We start from the raw sequence: 24401 nt of genomic DNA, 5'->3' as shown, positions 1-24401 counted from the left end.
ACATTTATATGATGATACAGCCATTATGTGCTGCCATTGACTAAGAAAAATATATAAGTAAAAGCTACTATAAATTTAGTACTACTTTACATTTTTGTAACTTTTGATCAATGAAAATTCATCTTTTGTTTCTTCCATTTCTCCCCTGCCCCATCCTCAGTGATAAAGGAAAATAAAAACTTGTTTCAAATTATATATATGTATATGTATATATATATATATATATATATATATACATATACATATATATAGTTAAGCAAAATAAATTCTCACAGAAGTCATAAGAAAAAAAGACTCAATTTGCACTTTGAATCTATCTTCTATCATATAATAATTTGTCTGTCTAGAACATATCTAGAAAATATGATCATAAACTCTCTGAATTTGTGCTTGGTCATTGCATTGATCAGAGTTCCTAAGTCTTTCAAAATCACCTACAATATTGTCTTTACAATATTGTTGCTACTGTATAAATTATTTTTTTCTGGTTCTGCATACTTCACACTGCAACAGTTCATACAAGTCTCCCCAAGTGTTTCTTACATCATCCTCTTAATCCCTTCTTACAGCACAATAGTGATATCCATTCACTGTTAGTTGTTCAGCCCATTTCCCAATTGATGGGTACTCCATTTTCAAATTCTTTTTTTTTTCCCATTACAAAAAGAACTGCTATAAATATTTTTGTAATCCTTGGTTACAGTTTTTTGTTTAGGACCAATCCCTTGCTTAATCTACCCTTGCTTGTTTCCCTCTTTCCCTTTCCCCTCTGTTTCCTTGTTGAATGAAATATATTGCTGTATCCAACCATATGTGTTCTTCCTTCCTCTGAAGCCTCAAATGTGTAGGCATTCCAAGTGTTTCAACTGCTCTCTCCACCCCTTCCTCCTTGTTTTTAGACTTCTATTTATGCAATCTGCTTGAGACAATTTTTCCATCTTGCCTGTCCCCTCCCTTTGTCCTCAATAATATTTTTAATGAATTAATATTTTAACTAATCACCTTAGTGTTAACTTATTTGAAAAACAGTAATATATGTAAATGTGAAACCTAGTAGGCCATTATATGGACTCAATGAATAGAGTATTAAACTTGGATTCAGGAAGACCTCAGAGACTTCCCAGCTGTGTGATCCTGACCAATTCTTTTAAGTTTTCTCAGTCAGTTTTTTTTAATCTGTGAAAGGGGGATAAATAATAGCACTAACCTCATAGGATTGATGTAAGGATCGAATAAAAAGACAAATATAGAGTAATTTGTAAACCTTAATATGCTATATAAATACTGGGGAAATTATTATAATTATTATTAATTAAACATACAGAAATGGTTTTTGCTTGTTTATGGATTTGGGAAGCTCTTGTATAACCATTTCTCTCACAGGACTCCAGACTATCAGTTGACAGCTCCTAAATCAGACCAGTTGCCAATAATTACCATCATCCATTTATTTTTAGGTGTCAGTTACCAACATTCACTAGCCTCCCCTACTCCCTGAGTGCAAAGCAATGTATGAATTACTACAAAGAATGCTAATGCTCTTGCCAATGAAAAGCTGTATTCTAGTTTAGACTTATGCCAGTCGATAGTGTGTGTGTGTGTGTGTGTGACTATCTGCTTATATAGTTAATTAAATTGGTGAATATGTTTGTACAAGACTAATTGTATGTCAACTACACATAGGAAGGGATGGTCTGTTAAAATGTCTATTTTTGTAACATTTTCTGAATATCTCAATGTGTATTATAAGTTATATATTTTTATATTCTGCCAAGTTACATGAGTTTTTTTTGTTTTTGCAGGCCTCGGGTCTTTCTTCACAGAATACGTTGGGGGGTCATGAAGGTAAATGTATATAAAGCTCTTTTCTTGTTTGGTAGAGAATGGAGGAGGGTTGGGGAAGTGCACTCTGGAAATTACTTTGTAAGTAATTATTATAAACAGTTACTCTTCTTCAACTAAAATAAAGTACCTTCTGCAAACAGCAACAAATAACTAGATTGTAACCACAAACACTTCCCATCATCAAGTGCCATGACCACATCTCAACCCTTATAGCACAGTCTTCCCACTTGCAGGGAGCCATGCTGATTTCCAAATGAAGACAGAAAAGGAGGAAGATTCAGGGGTCCTCAGGTATAAATCCTGCATTTTACAGACAGGGAATCAAGACTCAGGGAGCTGAAATAATCAGATAAGGCCTATTCCAAAGGGAAGAATTATGTATTCCAAACCAGGATCTGAAATGATATGAATAAACAAATCTGACTTTTTTTTGCCTTTCCAAGAATTTCGATAAGAGTTCTTGACTTGGGGTCCATGCATAGATTTCAGGGAATCCCTGAACTATGATGAAAAAAAATCACATCTTTATTTTCATTAACTTCTAACTGAAATTTTGCATTTCCATCAATTACTTAAAAACATAATTCTAAGAAGGGGTCTCTAGACTTTACCAGCTCTTAAATCAGACCAGTTGCATGGATCAAAGAGATCCATGATACAAAGAATAAGAATCCCTGCCTAGCTTTCTACCTTCACATCCACTATTTTATTGTGTGTACCACAAGTCACAGCTAAATTTACACTACCCTTGCTACAATGATCCATCTTTCCAACTGACCCCAAAATAGTTTTCTGGATTTATTCAGAACTATTAGCATATGGGCACTTTCCAACACTAAGCCATCACTTATGTATAAAGTAACCTTTTTTTCTTCCCTGTCTGTGCATGTTTCCCACTAGCTATCTCTTGATTTCCTCCTTTTTTTTCTGTCAGTTTTTTGATCACCCTACTTCTGAGTCTCTATCTCTATGGCTCTCGGTTTCTCTGTGTTTCTCTCAATAGTTATAGCTTTTGGTTCTTCACTTATTTCTTTTGCATGTCACTAAGCAAAAAGCATGGGAGCAGCCTCAACAACTATCTCCTTTCTGGAACTCGCCCATGAACATCTTTAAAATACCAGGAGGGATACAACACCAAGACAGGAACTCACTGAGCCTCGGAATCTGAAGGGACCTTAGATAGTTGTCTAGGTTGTCTATTTCAGTCTATATCTGAGGGCACAGTGGCAGAGTAAAAAGAGCACTGACTTTATAGTCAGAGGGTCTAAATTCAAGCTGTAGCTCTGCCATGGGATCATGAGCCCTTAATATCTCTGACCCTGTTTCCTCATCTGTAAAATTGAAGATGAGGGTTAGACTAATTGGTCTTGAAGGTCCCTTTCAGCTCCAAATCTAGGATCCTGTGAAATGGGAAGCTCTTCTCTGATATTCCCAGCTTCTGCTTAAATACCTCCAGAAGCTAAAATGAGAAGGGACCTCAGAGACCATCTAGTCCAATATGACCTTCCTCCTCTCTCCCCTCTTTATTGATGGTCCACTGGAGACTGGATAAGTTAAAGGATTTGCCCAAACAAGTAGCTGAGCTAATATTTGAGTCCAGGCTCCACTTGGGCCACTTTTGGATAGTTCTCATTATTACAAAATTCTTTCTTATACTGAGCTGAAATCACCCTCCTTGGAACTTCCCCCCCTCTCTTTCATGTGAAATAAAGTGCTCCTCTGATTCTAGGATTTTAAGGTCTCATGCTAAGTGAAAACCAAGGAGGCTCCATGATGTAGGACAGGCCTCCTATCAAGAAGGTCCTCTTTCTCACATTGGTGCACTTAGGGACCCCAAAAGAGTCTGAGCAAAGCCCATGCAAGGAGCTGACGGGGAGTCTGAGACAATGGCAGGAGGCATTATTCTCCAAGTCTTCATGGAGTTAGAGAGCTCTGATAGGAGATGCACAACAAAGTCAAACTAAGAACAAGCAAAGCAAGTTGCAGATTAGTTCTTCCCTCTCAGCTTTGCTGTTTTACAGAGAAAACTGCATTTACTCATAACCTGAACTTCTAACTTTCACCATTTAGAAAAGCCTATACCTGCTGAACGTCACCGAGGCCGAGCACCGGGCCTGCGGCTGGAACTTCCACACTCATCAGCATTTCCCACAGCCAACAAGTAAGACTTGTTTTGTTCTTTGTGTTCCTTCTTATCACTTATACTAAGTGGTAATTTCAGGAAAGCTGGAAGGCTCAGGGTAACTCCCTTGTCATGAGCTGGGGCTGACTTTGAGCTAATAATGAGTACTTTTCAGTTAATAAGAAAGTGTGTGATTATCCAGAGAATGTGTTGGATTCAAATAGAACAAAATTCCAATATTTAAACACTGCATCAAGACTGTGAACTTTTTATCCAGGTAACAGAAAATGGATTTGTTATTTTGTTTCTTGAATTACTGAGGTAACTTCTCCAGCTGTCAGGGTGATCTACTAATGAAAAAGGCACAAATGTCATAGTTTGTTTCAGTGAAGTACGTTGTGTTTGGAGTCAAAGAGGCAAGTTCAAATCCCAGCTATTCTTCTTACCCATGTGACATTAGGTCAGTCCCTTCCCTTCCCTAGGTCTCAGTTTCCTCACCTATAAAAGAGTAGTCTGGATTAGATGACTTCTTAGGCTCTAACTCTAAGCCTAAGGTACTATGATTTTTATGGGATTCTTTCTATAAAGCCAAAATAAATGGTGGAAAGAGAATTTGGATCAATTAACCTCCAAAAAGCCATTGACACCAAACTCATTTCTTCCTCCAGATAGGCTCTCTTTCCTGAAATTCATATTTCTGACAATAGTAGTACAAACATTCTCCCAGATTCTGGTAGGGGGTCTCATGGCCAAGGCTTACCTTCTTTGACTCATGAAACCCTCTTCAAACAACTCCCAAGCTGCAGAGCCAAGATATAGACAAGTATCTCCTAATTCCCATGTGAAAGTCTTAGCAGCAGTGCCATGGATGAGGAGACAACAGAAGTCCTTGGTGTTAGAGGAATGGGGAGAAAGATCCTACGGAGCTCCAAGAATAGAGCAGGGAAGGGATGGGCATTATAGGCAACAAGCTGGGGCAGGAGAAGGTGATATTTTTGTAGATTTCATTCATTTAGCAAATATTTATTTACCATGTAGCACACACAGAGAGAGGATTGTGCCAGGTCCTAGGAAAGCTGATACAAAGTTGAGAAGACATGGATAGACAGTCATGTCCATCATTTAGAGTCTAATAAATGACTAAGAGAAATGCACATCAATAATTCACAATACTGCAGAATAAGATCACAGCTGTAGAGCTAAAGGAGATTCCAGAGGCTATCTAGTCCAGTCTCCTCATTTGAGAGATGAGTAGACTAAATCCTAGGGGAGTTAAGTGATGTTTCCAAGGTAACCCAGGTAGAAAGCATCAGAGGCAGAATTTGGACCCAGATCCTCTCATTCCAGAGCTTGTGCTTGTATCCCTTATTCAAGATGCTTCCATCTTGAAAAACAAGGAGCTCTATGAAATCCACAAGGGAATTTATAATGATCTGACTTGGGCTAAATCAAAACTTAGCTTTAAATTTTCTATGAAAAAAGAGAAGGTTTACATAACAAATTAATTCTGCAAACAATTGCAGAGGGCATTAAAAAATAATAGTAATCAAGATCATTTTTATTTACATAGTATTTTATGTTTACCAAACACTTTGCTGTATTTCCTTTGTTTATTTATTTGGGATGATAATATATAGCGAGGGTGGGGTGGAGGGGAGATGGGGTGGGGGGGAGGAAGAATTTTAGAGAGGTTAAAAAGACTTGCCTGGGATAAGTAAGAAGTAGAGTTAGAATTACACCCAGATTGTACAAGTCTACAACCATCTAATAAATTCTTTTTGGGGAATTTAGCATGGTAATTATTTGCTAATTTATGTTGCTATTTAGACATGACTCATTTAATTTATTAAAGCAGGCCCAATGGTGCCTCCACTTAAATGGGTCCTTAGATGTTAGATTAACCATTTTATGGAGTCTTTTGAGAAGTTCTCCTTGAGTCTCCAGTGGTACAAGAGATACAAGCCTCCTTCTGATAACTTAGAACTACCAGAAAATTTCAGAGAACCACACACTAGTTTAATCTGAACACAGAAAAAAGATCATTTAGCCCAAACCTCTTGTTTTATGGATAAAGAAAATGAGACTCAGAACATTTAAATAATTTACCTAAGACCACACAGTTAGTATTATAGACATGCCCAATGATAATTATCTGTCTTCATTTATACTCTTTAGAGTTAAATAAATTCACGCTCTATTTCTCTTTTATTTCAGACCAATCCAACAGAAACCTGTACCTCCACCAAGTAAGTACAATAAGTTATTGATAATATAATTATAGGTGGTTTTATTTACAATAAGATTGAATGGAATTAAGAGATTTGACCATTCATCTTTTGGTTAATTCAATAAATATAAGCAACCAAGTAATCAAATAGTATTGAAGGTAAAACTAACTGGTAAATGTTATATGAGCACTGAAATTCCCAAAACATAGGCAGTTGGAGATATAAGACACCTCCAAAACTGTCTAATCCAGCATTCCTTCTCTTACTCCTTGCATTTTAGAAATGAGGAAAGTTAGGAGGAAGGGAGAAGAGTCATAGATTGAGTCAGTGACATAGCCAAGACTAGAATCCAGAACTCCTCACTCTGAATAAGACTGTCTTGCCATTACACCAAAAATAATTTGTAATATATCTCACAAGTCATCTCTTACATTTATACTTAACATTAGGGATAGGGTGATTTTAATGGGTTTGGGAACCATGTTAGCCAAATGCAATTTTCACTAAATCCTTGAGGGTTTTTTAAATGAAATTGTAAATAAAAAAGTTTTGGTCATTATTGAATTTGTGAAAGATATTTAAATCTATATTACACTTATTTAAAAAGATAGAGGCAAGGAAGGATTTGAAGGCATTCCAAATTTTCTACAACTTTTAATGAAACAGTTTGAAGATCTTTAAGTCAAATTCAGTAATCACTTAATTCTAACTTTTTAATGTATTCTGTGTCATATTCAGTAAGTTAGGAATCCAGAGAAATAAATTAGTTCTTTTTGGTCCAGAGGGAAGAACCAAAATCACTAGGTAAAAGTGATCAAAAGGCAAATCTAGGCTTGTGTTATTTATATATATGTGTGTGTGTGTATTGTTTATATGTGTGTGGACATACATCTACATATATATATGGAAATCCTTCCTAAAAATGGGCCTCAAAGGAGCAACTAGGTGGTATAGTGGATAGAGCACCAGCCCTGAGCCCTGAAGTCAGGAGGACCTGAGTTCAAATCTGGCCTCAGACACTTAACATTTCCTAGTTGTATGATCCTGGGCAAGTCATTTAACCTCAACTGCCTCAGCAAAAAAAAAAAAAAGGCCTCAAGTCTAATAGAAGACCTCTTTGGACGTCTTCAAACAAATGTTAGTTAATAACAAAAATTCTTTTTTAGGCATGATTTTAGAGATGTTTAATGTGGCCACCCTCAACTCTGAGATTCTCTAAGACTCAAATATATGGGTAGCCATTCAAAGAGCCTGACCCTAATATCACTTGCATGTCCTGGACCACCATTTGTGCCTTGAGGTCTTCCCAAAATTGAAACACTGGTTTTGTTCATTGATCTCCCACTCTTTGTCATTGAGGACACCACTGTCCAGGTTTAGATGGAGAGAAATCATGAGGGTCCCAGTGCATATTAGGATGGATAGACCTAAATTTTATTATCATGTTTTGAAGTCTATTCAAATGCCAGTTGAGGCTGAGGGAAGACACTGTTTTAGGGATTTTTTTTTTTCTATTTCTTAAGTGAGACAGGACTCATCCATTCTCTTCATTTGTCTACTACTATAAGTGTCAATAAATGCAAATCAAATATTTTAGAACCAACCATTTTCTTTTCCCCATTTTCTACAAATAACTGCTCAGTTCCAAAACTGAACAAACTTCATGAGGTGACAGTATTGCGACACATCAGGCTAATCCTTGCCTCTCTTTGCTTGTGCTTCTCTCCCAGGCTAGAATGTCCAATGCATCCCATTTGCCTCCTCAGTCCTACAAATCTCACCTCCTCCATGAAGTCCTTTCTGACCACTCAGACTCAACTGGTTTCTGCTTCCTTTGAACACTTCTTGCATTTTTCACATGCATACCTTCCCTTATATAATGTTTTATGTAGTTGTGTAATTGTTTGCCATGTTTCTGCCTGATGTCCTAACTAGACTGTAAGTTCCTTGAGAGCAGGGACAAAGTCTTATATTTCTCTTTTTGACCAATCTCAAATCCTTTTTAGAGCCTCCAGAGGTGCTGAGCCCCAGTATGGACGTTCCATTACCTAACTTTCCAGCCAATTCCTGTTTGTCAGATCAGGTATGAAATTATTCTTGCATGTATCAATTCTTCATCTGATAAAGGAGCACAACAACACATAAGAGAGGGTGTTTTTAGATGGAACTTGAATGGAGTTATATGAATGAGCATTTTATAAACTTTCATTTAATTCAATTTAACAAACCTTTACCAAGTACCTGATAGATGCAAGTCACTAGAGATATGAAGATAGGTGAGATATAGCTTATAATCTAATGAGGACAGATATGTACACCAAGTAACTATGACATAGGAATAAAATAATGGGAAAGCATTAATCAACTACCTACTATGTGTCAGGCACTATGCTATATAAATACATAAAAGAAACAATTCCTGCCTTTAAGAATCTTACATATATATACATGCACACGCAATACACATATACACACATGAATGTATGTATGTATGCTGTGAACAGTAAATATAAGCACATAAATATATGAACTACACACACATAAATACACAATAACACATGCCTGTGTGCCCTATATATTTATATGCACATGTATATTATAGGTATGCACACTTGTGAATGAATGCACACATGTGCACATATGCACAGACACACATAAAACTTGGCAGCTGGATAGAGTGAGATAAGTGCAAAGAGAAGATCTAAAGTTTTGCTCAAAATCTGGGATGATTCTAAGTTGGGAAGGTCAGAGAAGGCTTCATAGAAGAGGTAACAATTGAGGCTTTGAAGGCAAAGCTTTAATAGGAAACAATACTAAGGCTTGCCCCAGCAGAAGCAAAGGCACTGAGAGCAGAGAAAGCAAGATGAAGGCAGGGTAAGGGGAGAGATATAGCTTAGAGTGATGGATATGCAGGCTGGAATCAGAAAGACCAGAGTTCACATCCAGCTTCAGACATTTATTAACTATGTCACTCAATTTCTGTTTGCCTTTATCTCCTGGGTAAGGGAATGGCAGACCACTCCAGAATACTTGCCCCCAAACCCAAAGACAGCATTAGATGCTATGGTTGGACACAGCTGAATAACTGTACAGCAATAAAGTGATCTGAGAAGTCAAGTTCCTCACACACAGAAATAAGAAGTTATATTTTATTCAAAGCAATGTTTTGGAGAAAAAAAGTAGATTTTTGGTTAGAGAAATGATGTGATCAAAGTGTATTCTTTTATAATTGTTACCAATAATGATTTCTGTCAATTAAAAAAAAAAACTCTTATGGATTACAGAGTACTTTCCCTACAATGACTCCATTAGGTAGGCAGTACAAGCTTCATGAACCCAGTTTTATGGATGAGATGATGACTGCATCAGGTTGCCTGAGGTAACACAATGTTAGAACGATTCTTCCATGTCAGGTTTTCTGATTCCAAGTCCAGGGAACTTTTTTATGCATAAGAGGCTGTGTATAAGGCTAATTTTGGCAGCAATGTGAAAAACAGATGAAAAAAGCGTAAGTAGACAGGAACCTAACGAGGAGATAATTACAGCAGGCTGGACACTAGATAAGGACGGCCTGAGAAGGCAGTGGCAGTAGGAATGAAAAAGAGGAAGGAGGTTCGAGTTATCAACATAGATTTAGGAGCTGATTATATTGGGAGGGGGAGGGGCAGGGTTGAGCGAGGAGTTGAAAGTTGAATCCAAAATTCTAAGTCTAGATAACAAAAAAGAAGAATGATCTCATTGTGAGAAGAAATATAGTCATGGGGAAGGGCACATTTAGGATTCAGTTTTAGGCACAAGATGGTGCTAACCCAACAAGCATCTGGAAATACAGGACGGGGACTCTAGGCAGAGATGTGGGAAACAGGTTTGGAAGCTGATTGTAAAGAGGAGATAAAGGAAGCCATGGAAGGAGATAAGCCCAATGGTGGATGTGCCCTTTTTTCAGTTGACTTTGGGTACCTTTGAGGTCCCAAGCATGGTAAGTGATGATTCCCATTTCTTTAACTAACAGGAAGAATGTCCTTTCCTTGGTTTCTCACAGATACCAGGAGAGGAAAGGTTCAACACTGCCATCTGATGTCTGTGTTTTTTTCCTTCCATAAGTCTTATAGTCCTGTTTTGTAATTAAAACACACACACACACACACACACACACACACACACACACACACACACACATTTCTAGGTTCCTAGGATCATAGATCTAGTGAGGTCACACCCCTCATTTTACAAATGTACAAACTGAATGGTTTCTAGGCCCAGAGACATTGAGACACTTTCCCAAGGTCACACAGTTGGGATATGAACTGAGGAATGTACCAATCCTGCACTCTTTTCATGGATTCTTTTCATGTATCTAAAAGACAGATTTCATTCCAGTCTCTCCTATGCATTAGCATTTTTACAGTGCTCTTGATTCTGCAGGAAGCTGAAGTTCACTGCAGACCATGGTACGCTGGGTCCTGTGATCGAAAATCAGCAGAGGCTGCATTATACAAATCCAATAAGGTGTGTTTTCCAAAATTTGTATATTTCTTTTATGTAACACTTTATATTTTATAATAATTTTTTTCCATCCATTTTTTTTTTTTTCATTTGGGCTTCATGATACCCTGAAGAGGTGAAGTCTATCTTTGATACATCCAAAATGAATTCATTATTTCCCCTTCCCCCCTAATCTTGCCCTTTTCCTAAATTCCCCCTTGCTATCAAGGGAGTGACCCTCCTCTCAGTTACCCAGTCTCACAACCTAGGTTTGCTCATTCTCTTGCTTGCCTGTTACCCAAACTCAACTGTTGCCAACCTGTCCACTGACCCTTCACATCTCTTGTACACAGCCCTTCTCTGCTCTGACTCTTTAGCTGCCGCCAAACTTGTGCAGATCCACATCACCTCACACTTAGACTGTTACAGAAGCCTTCTAGCTAGTCTCCCCGCCTGAGTAAGTCTCTTCCCATTCCAGTCAGCCATCAAAGTGGTTTTCCTGAAGTGCAAGCCTCGTTCACAAATTCCAGTGGCTCCCCTTTGATTGGTTTTTAAAGCTTTTTTACCATACTTTCTTCCCCTGTTTAGTCTTCATATACTTCCTTCCACAAACTGCAATTGAGTATGACTGGCCTCCTTCCTGTTCCTTGAACAAGATACCCTTCTGAATCTTCTGATTCTTTGCATTTCTCCTGACAATGTGCCATCTTCAACATGCTCTCCATCTTCAGGTTTCCTTCATGTCCCAGCTAACATCTCACCTTTACCTTTGCTCTTTAATGTTAGTGTTTTCCCTCTAAATTTTATCCATAAATATTTATATGCAAGTTCATATGTATATATATAATGCATATATGAAACTATGAACTACCCATGTGTATGTAGATATGGTTGATTATTGTTGTCCTTTACCTCTGCTCCTTAATGTTAGTATTTTCCCTTTAAGATTGCCTCCAAATTTTACATATGAATATTTATATATATGTACACACACATATACACACATAAAACTATGTATTATACATATGTATATGTAGATATAGTTGGTTATTGTTGTCCTTGGTTCTCGAAGAAGACCACAGTGACATCACTATATTAAAGGCAAATTAATGTGTCCAACTGTGGCTGATCGAAGCAGCCCAAGCCCAGAATGCTCTGCCGCAGATCGGACACAAATAGTCCCTGTGAACATTTGGAGTGGACTCTCTAACTTTGCACATCTTGTGTTTCTTCTGACCCAATTCAATTCTACTCTGCTTATGGAGCCCAACCCCTTCTCTGATGAGGGCACGCCATACTGGGCAGTCCTGTGCCAGTGTCTCACGTGTCATACAATCAATTCTAAAGTTCTTAAGGGGGACCTTGAGAGTGTTCTTGTATTGCTTTTTCTGACCACCTTGTGAGTGCCTGCCCCGTGTGAGTTCTCCAGGAAATAGAATATCTGCAAGCGTCCATTTGGCATTTGAACAAAGTGGTCATATATATATATGGTACATATATATTTATGTATATATATGTGTATGTAGATATAACATAGATCCATAGCTGTATATAGCCCCAAATATATGTAAGTAGCTGTTTGCACACCATCTCCCACATTGGACAGAGACCTCCTTGAGGGCAGGGGCTGTTTTTCCCTTTCTTTATATCCCTAGCACTTAGTCCAGGGCCTGGCACAGAGCAAGAGCTCAATATAGACTTCTTCTTGTGGGGAGACTTAGGCTTATTTGCTTTACATGGCTCATTCAAAACCACACAGTGGGCCATGGGGAGAGGTGGGAGCCACTAACTCCATGGCCATTACTCTTTCTCCTACATGTCACATCAACAGATGCTAACTGAAACAATTTCAGACCTCTAGAGAAAGGCAGCAGGGCATAAGAGGTAGAGTGTTGGACTGGGCATTGGTGAGTCCCATTTGGCCCCACTTAGATAAAGCACTGTTATCCAAGCTCCACATTCTCAAACAAAAGGAGCATCTTCTTCCAAAACTTGCTGCTCTCTATGTTCTCTTTTATTTCTGCTCATGGCAGGACTGTTCGACTTATCAGCTTGAGACCTTAGACTTTCACTCCTTTTTTTTAAATCCAAACATTTTATCTGCTTCTGAGTTATAAGAATGACATTTCTTTCCTCTTCTCCCCTCAGAATAATAACTTTTACCAGCAGGGTAGATTCCAAGAGTATTGACACATTTGACATGGGGCTGTTCTCTCTGTTCTATTCTCCAACCTTTCCCCCTATCTTCTCAGTCCCTTTGTCCCTCCATCATCAACTTCCTCTTCTTCCAAGTGTCCTTCACCTCCTCCCCATGTCTTTGTCTTATCCATGGGCATAGTTACATCAGACAAGATGAGGTAAATGGCATGAAAGGTACTGAGTGCCCTGGGAGGTCAGAGGAATGAGACTTATACTTCATCATTTGGCCTGGGCCCTCAAGACTGAGAAGATGGATTCCAGTAACTAAAAGCAAAAGGTACTTTCAAGTCAAAAGAGCATGATCAAAGCCATAGAGGTGGAAAAATGTAGAAGATTTGGAAAAATAGCAAATACTTTGATTTGCCCAGAATATAGATTATTTGGAATCAACAAGCAAATTTATTAGGCACTAACTATTGGAGTTGTTAGGAGGCACCATAATGCATGGTGGCAGATCTGAATCAGGAAGATTCATCTCCCTGGATTCAAATCTAGCTTCAGACACTTATAAGTTGTGTGACCCTAGGTAAGTCACTTAATCCTGTTTGCCTCAGTTTTCTTATCCATAAAATGGACTGGAGAAGGAAATAGCAAGCCACTTCAATGTTTTTAACAAGAAAACTCCAAATGGGGTCAAAAAGAATTGGATATGACTGAGCAATAATAACAACATGTTCCTGGCAATGTGCTGAGTGCTAGTGACAAAGACAAACTAAAAAAAAAAAATCTTCTGTCAAGAGGTCACAAACAGAAGAGACAATGTGGAAACAGCTATGTACAAATAAGGTATAGAGAAGAATTGGAGAGGAGCACATTGGTGGGAAGTTAATGCCAAGTGAAGGAGTTTGGATTGTATTCAGTATAGCATTAGAAGCCATATAAAGTTTGTGATTATGGGAGTGAGACAATCAGAGTTGTGTTTACTCTGGCAAGGAAGTGTAGATTCAAGGCAGGTAACCAGGATGGAATGTATAGGATGTAGATGAGACAAAGAAATTGGTACAAGATCCTGGTTGACCCTGGTACTCAGTACCTCTATTCTATTTAATTCTTCTAGGCTATTTTCTTGTATCACCTTATATAAATTCCTTTCCCATCGATAGGTGCTGATATCAAGTAGCAATTGCTTTCTCTGGATCTCATATTACCTCTAATATTCTGTTGCTCCATATTTTAGTGCATCCCACTTAAGTAAAATATGTACACTTGGAAGTTTCTTCAAGCTTTACTTATGAACAAGAATGCTTTATCCTCTGATCACCATTTCTAGATTCTGAGAAAGGAAGAAGAGGGAGAATAGGACTTCTGTAGACCAGAGGCAGATAGTAGTAGTTTCTCCAAAATCCAGTTGGCTTCTGATAGATCTTCTTCCCATTCCTGGTAATGAGAATTCCCAGAAGAAATGGGGACAGAACAGGTATCCTTCTGGACTACCCACCCACCCTAAGGTTTCAAGTTTTCACTCTGTATATTATTCTGAAGTAATATAATACCTGGCTGACTTTTATAAAATGTTATCTAAAAAAATTAATTATATTGACAATACAGAAAATGAAAATTAGGATATCTTTTTTTAAGGTTTAGAGACCTTGTAATAAAATTGTCCTATTTACTTCCATCCTTTTGTAACAACATGGTACAATGGAAATGAAATTAAAATTGGAACCACAAGTTCTAGAGTAAACCCATCTCCAAAACTTTACTACCTGAATATCCTTGGAAAAGTTACTCCCTTTATTTGTAAAATGAAGAGGTCAAATTAAAATTCTAAAGTCCCTATCAGCTCCAAAATTTGCGGTCGCAAGTGAAAAAGCCAAGATTGAAAACCAAGTTTTCTGAAAAGTCCAGTGCCCTTTTCAATGAAAAGTTATTCAAAAACCATGAAAACTTTTCTTTAGTTACCTTTAAAAGTGCTTTTCTATTTGTGGCAAATTATAGAAATACTAACCATAATGGTTTTGTTGTTCTTTTTATTTTCTTTTATAACTAGGATGGATCATTTCTTATAAGGAAAAGCTCTGGTCACAACTCCAAGCAGCCATTTACATTAGTTGTATTCTATAACAGAAGAGTTTATAACATCCCTGTGCGATATATTGAATCAACAAAACAATATGCTTTAGGCAGTAAGAAAAATGGTGAAGAGGTGAGTAATTCCATCAGTTCAACTCAACTGGGCTCCAGAGTTTCAGCCCTTGTATAAGGTGCCCTTGGGTATATAAAAGAAGTATCAAGCATAAGCACTGCTCAGTCCTGTCCAGACCTCAGGAGAGTTACAATCTTGGTCTGGAGATAACTTACATACAACGTAATTACAGAACATACAGGATGATATTTTTGTGCTATGGATTCTGTGGGCAGTCAGGAACGAGACATAAAAGCCAAGGTTGGGACAAGGGCAATGATAGAGTTCATCCAAGTCAGAGTTAAAATCCTGGATCAGAAACATAGAATTCAAGATCCACATTCCAAAAATTGTTAGCAAAGCAAGACTAGAGACTGGATTATCCAGACCGACTCTAACTTTTCAAAGCCTATGCAGAAGGTCAGTGTACCAGGCTGGATTTAGGAATGGAAATGCAAGGAACAACTGGGAGCACTAAACACAGGGTCAAACCTGTCTTACCTTCTTCTCAGTCTGGGCAGGTGTTAAAGCTTCATTCCTATTTGTCCAGCTCTTACTAAAAGGTGACTGCTGCATTAAAACAGTAAGAAAAAAGCTCATGAAGGAGCCAGAAGTTGATCTGAAGGAAGGAATAAAGTTGAGATCATTTGTTCTTCCTGCAGAGACACCCTGCTGCGGGTTCACTACTTTTCAAAGCAGCCCATTTCTTATTAGGCAGCTCTAATTAAATGAATGTTTTTCCTCAGATTAAGCTGAAAGCCTCCATCAAATAACTTCTATCTACTGGTTTTCAGTTTTGCCTTCTGGAGCAACACTCCCAATAACCACGCCTTCACCACCCTTCAAACAAATGAAGGCAGCTAGTATGTCTCCATGTGATATATTGTAATTAATGACTTCAAAATTTTATCATAGACATTATAGAAGTAATTTTGCAATTCATCAGACTTTCACCTAGAGGGTGATTATCTCAGTTCATTCTAAGGGCATTCCTAGTTTGACCATGAGATGGCCTGCTGAGCTCATCCCTACTTCGAGAGCAATTACTTAGCTTGATCGCTAGATGGCATAAGTACTCTAGAAAGAGCTCACTGACCATTGACTAGTCTACATTGTCCACTTCACTTAAAAGAGGCCGAAGGAAATGAATCACAGAATCTCAGAGTGGACATGATCCTGAGAGGCCATCTAGCCTATCTCATGACAGGACAAAAGCCCTTCTACAATATCCCCAACAAATGGTCATCCAACCTCCTCCTGAGGGGCAATCCGTTGGTTCCAATTTGATATAGCACTCATCATTAGGAAGCTTTACTTAAAGGGTTTGTATATCTGCCTCATTGCAAATTCTGCCCCTTATTCCTAGTTCTGTCATCTGGATATAAGCAGAATTAAGTCCAGCAACTTTTCCACATGATAGACTTGAAAGCAACTTGACTGTTAGGTTTTCCCTAAGTCTTTCCTTCTCCACTCTAAATATCCACATTCAATTGTTCATGATCTTAAAAGTTTTGAGTTCTCAGACCGCTAGATCTGACTCATTCTTCAGGCCCTCATTTATTTAATCTAGTAGCATTCTAAACAAAAAGCAGCTTGAAACTTCTGCAATTCTTGATAGGTCTATAAGAAAACTCAAAAAAAAACATTTCTAGTAAATCAATTAACTTCATAACCCCTGGGAAGGAAATACTTATATAACATAACAAATCAAAGCAAGGTTTTAAAAAAATCCAATTTCTTAAGCCCACGATCTCCAGGAAGATCACAGTTTATTAACTCAGTTTCTGAATGTCTCAGCTTTAAGAGGATCCATGTGTACCATGTTCCTTTGTGTATCTGTTTCTCCCAGTTTTGTTCTAGACAGGATGCTTGCTCATTCTCTCTCTCTGTCTCTCTCTCATCTGTCTGTCTGTCTCCTCTCTCTCATCTGTGTGTCTGTCAGTCTCTCGTCTGTCTGTGTCTGTCCATCTGTCTCTCTGTCTCATTGTGTGTATGTGTGTGTGTCTGGAAGTTGCTTCTTACTGATTTTTTTTTCATACTAGCTATAAGCATTGGCCATCTTCTTTTGAGAAGACAGAAGTTTCTATTAATAGTTTCAGCTCCAAACTGAATAAATATCAAAGGGTAAAATAGGTTTACTGCTTTCCTTTTTAACTAATTCCAAGCTAACTAACCAAAGGTTATGTACCTCAGTCAGCTGTAAACATTTCTGGGAGACATCTCCCTCCAGTTTGACTTTGAAGAGCGGTCATGAGACTCAGACACTTTGTGATCTAATTTAATGAAATATTGAGAATAGAAGCAAAGAAAGTTAAAACTATGGGAAAGACCGTAATAGTCCCCAATCCAACCACCTCATTTCACAGGTGAGGAAGCCAAGATCTAGAGAGGTAGAGTGAATTCTCAAAAGTCATACAATAAGATAGTGGAAGAGTTGAGATTAAAATCCAAGTCTCCCAGTTCCTGGGCAAGTGATCTTTTTGGAAGAAATTCATAAAGATGGTACTTGTGTTGAAACAAAAATTCACTTGCTTGTAGAAGTTGCTGGAGAAGGGAAAGGGCTTGGACTGGGTTATTATAAGGAATTAAAGTCTAGAGTCAACTTTAATATGTCTGTTTTTTTCATCCAGCACTTTAACAGCGTGGCTGATATAATAAAAAATCACCAACATACACCTCTGGTTCTCATCGACAGTCAGAACAACACCAAAGATTCCACTAGACTGAAATATGCTGTTAAAATTTCATAGGAAGCAAGAAGAGAAACAAGATTAGCATAGTTGCCTCTGATATCCTCAATTTCCCACTTTTTAGTGATATCAGAAACATTGTGGCTCATGCATCATGGACTGAGGCAACTGGCACAGAAGACACCATTCCTTCAGGAGAACATCTTGGAGAAGATGTTGTCTTATTTCTGAAGATTATGCTGTTAGTACACAACGAGTTAGCGATATTATTCACTGTTGCTATAATAGATTCCAAACTGGACTGCAAGAAGCAGTTAAGAGAATGAGAATTTTCAATCATTCAATTAGAAATTCTCTTCTATTGATCAATTTTCAGCAGAAGATAACAGCCAGCTAGCAAACAAGGTTGCTAAGAAAATGAGGCTGCAAAAAAAGAGCACTAAAGTCACATAGCTGAGATGTCATGGTATCTTTTCTTAAACCTTGATAATCACATCTTGGTTAAATATTTAATGTAAAAAAAAATCAAAATGTTATAAGATGATGCATTCTGGACTGTATGGGGCAGCAGGCACTTGTTACCAAGCGACTGCTAAGACTTGTCAGCAGTCAGTCCCTCTCACAGAGTATTCAGGACCATAGTATGGCAGTACCCTGAATCATGGGGACAACTTTCTAGAAATCATTGCTCACTTCAGGATTCGTTTGGGTTGTTCTGCTCCTTACAGAGATGGTCATTCTTCTTCATGAGTATGTCTATTAGTTGACCCAGAAGTAAAATGAACAAAACACTGAGTTCACAGCAAACCTCCTCCCAGAAATGTGATTAATTCCCAAAAAGGGAGACAAGGAAAACTTGTGTCAGTCAAAATTGGACAGAAATGCGATTGCTTCAAAGCTGACAACTCACTACTAAAGAGAATTGTATCTTTTAATAAGATGGTTAATATTTATACATTAATGTCAGTTGACCTTGCTCTGAATATTATTAACACATTTATGAATTTCTGAGCATCCTTATTGTAATACAGCAGGGAAGCTGCCCATGTAAAGAAATGCTTGGCTTAAAGCTTTTAAAGAAAAATCCCTTTTTAATGTGGATCATGAAACCTCTCCATCTCAATCAGCCTATCACACTTTAAGTCATTTCAGTTTTCTAAATACTGTTGTTCCTATACAGTATAATCTCATTAATTCCAAATCTGTGAGAGCTGCTCTGGAACACTGAAATCTAATAAAGTCTAATAAAGATTAACAATGGCAGCAAAAGTGATTGGCCATTGATTTCTAACTGCTAGACTTGGAGTCAAAGACCTAGATTCAAATTCTGCCTTAATCATTAACTGTATGACTCTAGGCAAATTACACAACCTCTTTGGACTTCATTTTCTTCATCTGTAAAATAAGCTTGGATGTGATCACTTTTAAGGTTCTTTTAAAGTCTAACTCCTAGGAGATGAACCTTCAACCTAATGAAAAATCTGGTTCTCCAGAGATTAAAAACAGATCTTCTCATTTGAAAGTACCTCCTTCCCCTTCCCTCTATAGCTCAGATGTCCTAAAGTAGTGGTGTCAAACTCAAGTAGAAAGAGGGGTGGGCAATTTGTACATAAGGATCCCTATGGACTGCATATTGACATAACTTTTTAATGTAATATTTGTTGTATCATAGTTTTACTTAGTTAAATATCTCCAATTATATTTTAATCTGGTTCTAAGGCATTCATAGGCTCTCATATTTGACACTTCTGTCCTAGAGTATAGGCCCCACAAGAGAAGCAGGTGGGAGCCTGAGACATTCCAGTCTTCCTGGGTCAAACACAATTGTGCAAGTTGGGGTCTGGGATCTTGCTGGGCTGCTCAGACGGGCAGGGAAACAGGAGCCAAACTGGTTTCAACAAAGATGAGAAGATTAGAGGCACAGACTTCTATTTCTCATTCCTGCTTTTCTACTTTTAAGTACTGCATGACATCTCACAGGCAAAATGCAAAGACCTTTAGTTTTAACTTCAATTAGTTGCAATGAACTTTGTTTCTAACTTTAGAAGTTGGGGAGGGGGGTAGCAGAGGGAGAACCTGATAGTAAATGGGAGAGTAGTGTTTAGCCCCTGGTTCTGAAAATTAATATAAAGGTTTCTGAGATTTACTTAAGTTTGAAGATTCCTTACACTACAGAAAGGCAAGAGGTTATCTTAAAAAAAAAAAAAATTGTTACCTATGGTTTGCATGTTCCAATTGATGTTCCAATTGTTGTTCCAATTGAAAGAAATATGTTGGAATAGGGAGGGAAAAGAATTAAATGGATATGATGTAGTGTGAAATAAATTAAATTCCTCTGGAATGTTATTTCTGTTTTCAACAGAGACATCAAACAAATTTTAAGTGATTAAAAAAAATAGCCACTGCCCTCACCTTAGAGCTAGATGGACAAAGTGGAGGAAGCTTTGGTGTAACTGGCCCTGAAGTCAGAGAACCAGGGTGCAAATCCCAACCAAGTAATTATCTACCCTTGGGTAATCACTAGTCTATTTGGTTTTGATTTCCTTATCTGTAAAATGAAGGGTTTGGATTAGATGGGATAAGTAGCTTCCGAGGCTCCTTCCCCCTCTAAATCACAATCCTATAGTCCTATATATATATATATATATATATATATATATATATATATATAGTCACTTGTAGAGAGGGAGACTCCATAAGTCTGGGAAGGCAAGAGGGAGGATTATATTCCAGGCTTGAAGATGGCAGGAATACTAAGGCCAGTTTAAGTTTTAGAATAAATGAAAAAAGGTATAAATGCACTTGGAAAGGTAAGCTGGAGCCAGGTTGTAAAAACATGACTTTGGGTAGAGTGTCAAATTAGAACTCTGCTTTAGAAAAATCCTTGACAGTAGTATGGAATGATTGGAAAGGAAAGACATGAGACCAATGAGTACCAGACTACTATAGTAGTCTGAGAGGCGATAGGGCCCAGAATCAAGGGGTTAATGCTGTGTGTGGAGAGATAAAGAGAGGATGAATGAGAATATCAAGGGTCTCATGAAGCCAATTAGGAAAACTCTAACACTTGCTAGAGAAATTATATCTCCCCTTTTTAAAATTACAGGAAACATAAACAGGAAAACAAATTTTCCCACGGTATTTTGCTAGTGTTGAACAATATTTAGTATGCACTTCCGAATAAATTTTTCTGTAAGAACTTGTCATTTTTTCTTTAATATAATTTCTCAACATTTGAATTCTGCTATGAAACTCTCCTTAGCAAACTCTCTCAGATACTCAGACATCTCAGGAAAGATCTAGGCAAAGCCAAATAATACTGCCTTTGCTTTGTTGCCTTTACCTGACTGCATAGAGGATATGGTTCCCTGCCATCATCTTGGCTTCTGTTGTGCTATGGCAGTGCACCAAGACACTTCCTAACTATCTGCAATAACAAAATGGCACTATATCCTGGGGAACATAAAGGAGGCAATGAAAGGGGAAATAAACTCATGATTTTCACAATATATGTATATCTCTCCTGTTGAAATAATACCTTTTGAGGTCCAGTTCAAATATCTGTTGCTCCATGGTTTCCCTTGATTTCCACCTTCCAGCCAAAAATACTTGTGCACATATTTATGTTCACTGCATATTATGCCTTATTTACATCTACAATACTCAAATTTACTTTATAATTACTTGTCTTATTCCTGTCATTACTGTGAAGCAGCATCAAGCAGTGCAAGTTTCAAACACTGCCCAAACCAGTTTACAATGTAACTGGGACAAGTTGGACACAAATACACCATGTTAATTAGTAGTTTTTCCAAGTCACTATGCAGCCACAGAGACCTGTTTCTTTGAGTTTGATTCTACTAGTGTAAGTAGATAAGATTCACATTTTTACATCTCTGATCCATGCTACTCATGCAACTACGGTTTACTCTCAGCATCATCCCTCAGAGTCCCACAACTCTGAGACTCCACATTGAAGACACTGCTGATTTGCATCAATAAATGGCATATCTACATAAGGAATTCACTGGCGTAATTAAAGATGCTTAATAAAGATTCTAGTCATTCTTAATCTAGGGGTCCTCCAAGATCCATGAATCTGATTGGGAAAAGGAAACATCTATTTTCAGTCATTTAATTGACAAATCATGTCCTTCAATTGTAAATGTATACAATAGATACTTTTAAAGTATATGACACATAATTAAAGGGCTAAGAATTCATGATCTGGAGTATTAGGGAAAATAAAGGTCAACAAGGCAAAAACTCTCCTAGCATTGTTCCTCAGGATCAAAGTACATTCATTGTACACAAAAGATGCTTACTAAATTTATTATAGGTCAAATGATCTCATTTAATGCTTCAGCCTTGTTTCTGCTCTTCACTTTTTTCCCCTTCTATTACTCTTTTCTCTTTTCAAAATTGTAACTTTAGTTACTTCCAAAACTATGGCTAGTCTGTATTTCTAAGGATGTTTGCTTCAGTCAATACAGATTACTATTATTTAAAGACTCTCAGGTTTTCAAGAGTTTCATAAAATTAAAAACTCAAATTTATAAAAGTTTGTGACCAAATTCTTGAGGTAAACAGATGTTTTAGAAATAAAATAGATTTTTAAAGGGTATTCTCCTTGACACCCCCCACCAATATATTTGTGGAATGCTATTTTAATTCACTAAGATTCTTTAATGCACCACTTTCTTTGATAGCCTAGAATAAAATTACCTATTTTTATATGATGCTGTTAGAGTTGCAGAACTTTAAAATTAAAAGAGAGGGTGTGTTACAGGAAAATCAGTCATATTGCCCAATTTCTTAATTAAAAAACATGACAAACGAAATTGCAAAAACAATTAATTTTATTTATTTATTTATTTTTGGAAGAAAATAGTATGTTCTGAAATTCAGGGTATTTAATAAATAGACAGATAAGAAAAATCCATTTCACGAACAGTTTTACTGGAGTGATTCATCAGTTCTTAAATACCAGTTCTAGTGCAAGGAAACATTGACATCAATAATTAAAAAACAAAAACAATCTACTTAGCTGCCTTAGGCCTGTAGTTCTATTCTCCAATGTGAAAAAATAAGTAGAATATAAGCTCTTTCAGGGCAAGAACTGTTTCATTTTCATATCTCCAGTGTTTAGTACCTTGACATAATGAGCACATATTTGTTGAATTGGAGTAAGACCATTTCAGTATCTTCCAGAAACCTCATCACCTACCTAGCTGTGAAGAGGTTTTAATGCAGGTATGTCTAAAGCACCATAAGCCCGAGTGGATGCCAAGGGCTTCTGTTAAAGAGGAGCAAATTCTTTAGGAGTACAGAGAAGAGGATCATTATTCCAGTAAGGTAAATCAAGTCTAAAAAGGAATATTTCTTGCAAGTGAGTTCTCAATTAAAATAATCTACATGCAAAAAAGGTGTTTTGCAGAATTTACAAATTTCTATTTGTACCTAAAAAAGTTTATCTCCCCCTTTATTTCAACTTTTTCCTTTTCATTTCAAAATCCCCAAGAATCCCAGCTCACATAAATAGTCTCGTCAAATTATAGTTCTTTATTTTCCTTAGTTCTAGTCTAACATAGTCTGCAAATTCCAGTCGATCTCCATCTCTTCCGATCCGACTCTCTTCCTTAACTACATTTTAGTGGAACTAAAAACAGAGATACATTCACTGGAAAATTATATAATTTTTAAGAGTCAGAAGGCATTTAAAGACAATTAACTCCAATCCCTTCCTTTTACATAAAACTGAAACCTAAAGACAATGAACAATGTCACACAGCTAGCGGCAGTTATGACAATATTCTATGACTGCTGATCCCAAGACTCAGTTCAGTCTAATTGTACTCCAAATGGAAAAATTCCTTCCCGCTCTGGTATGAATGGAATATACTCTCCATTCACTTATTTTGTTCTTTCTTGTACCTGTTGATACATATCAGTTTTACTTTGAATCTTAGTATATCATAACACTACATATAATTTGGGTCTTAAAAATGTTTTGGTAGTTTGAGAATCAATAAAACACATTTTGGCTGTTATGGCAAAACTATCATGCTTTTTTGTTTTGTTTTATGTTCAAATTATTACAAAAGAGAGAAGATTCTTAAAAAAAAAAAAAAATGGGGGTAGAAAGCCAAAAAATATAGCTGAGGCTCATTCACTGAACATCAACAGCTATGTAAAAAAGAACTTAATACTTAAGTATGTGTGGGCAAAAATAAAAATTCTTAATTGGAAGATTGTCCTGGAAATATTTGATTGTACTTGCTTCAGTTTAAGTCATAAGGAAAGGACATAACAGAAAGGACAAAAGGGATATTTCTGCTTTTACCACAAGATTTGCTAGTGAGAGGAAGTTAGGACACAGAAGTAGTTGAGCTCCTAACCACAATTGGCCCAATTAGGCTAAAGTGTTTTCCACCTGAAGGATAAATCTTCCCAATACAGCTACTCTGTAGCCCAAAAACCTACACTTGCCTGAGCAAAGAGGTTTCTGACATTGGAAGGAATCACAGTGGCTTCCAACTGAGATCAGGGAAAGAATATAGATCTGAAGAGCACCAAAGTGACAGATTTCTTAAATCTCACAACTTTTTGTATGTATTAGCACTCTATTAATTTAAGAAATTTATACTGTTATTTTAACAGCGACCCACTGAAGAAAAAGAATATCAACTAGACTGCTCTCTTTTACC

General features: G+C 37.2%; 1 protein-coding gene across 3 annotated transcripts in view; it reads left to right on the top strand.

The window, feature by feature from the left end:
* BLNK (B cell linker) overlaps positions 1-23495 on the top strand; it is a 129824-nt gene extending 106329 nt beyond the window's left edge. For all 3 annotated transcript variants that reach the window (XM_031956172.1, XM_031956171.1, XM_012540518.3), the window contains exons 13-19: positions 1803-1845; positions 3916-4006; positions 6182-6213; positions 8202-8278; positions 10621-10704; positions 14870-15025; positions 17635-23495. In XM_031956172.1, coding sequence (XP_031812032.1) covers positions 1803-1845; positions 3916-4006; positions 6182-6213; positions 8202-8278; positions 10621-10704; positions 14870-15025; positions 17635-17754 — 603 coding nt within the window. In that variant the 3' untranslated portion in view covers positions 17755-23495. The remainder of the gene's footprint in view (positions 1-1802; positions 1846-3915; positions 4007-6181; positions 6214-8201; positions 8279-10620; positions 10705-14869; positions 15026-17634) is intronic.
* Positions 23496-24401: the final 906 nt, after the last annotated feature.

Source organism: Sarcophilus harrisii, chromosome 2 (assembly GCF_902635505.1).
Source record: "Sarcophilus harrisii chromosome 2, mSarHar1.11, whole genome shotgun sequence".
NCBI lineage: Eukaryota > Metazoa > Chordata > Mammalia > Dasyuromorphia > Dasyuridae > Sarcophilus > Sarcophilus harrisii.
Note: the sequence above shows the minus strand (reverse complement) of the source record. Positions and strands in the feature narration are given on the sequence as shown.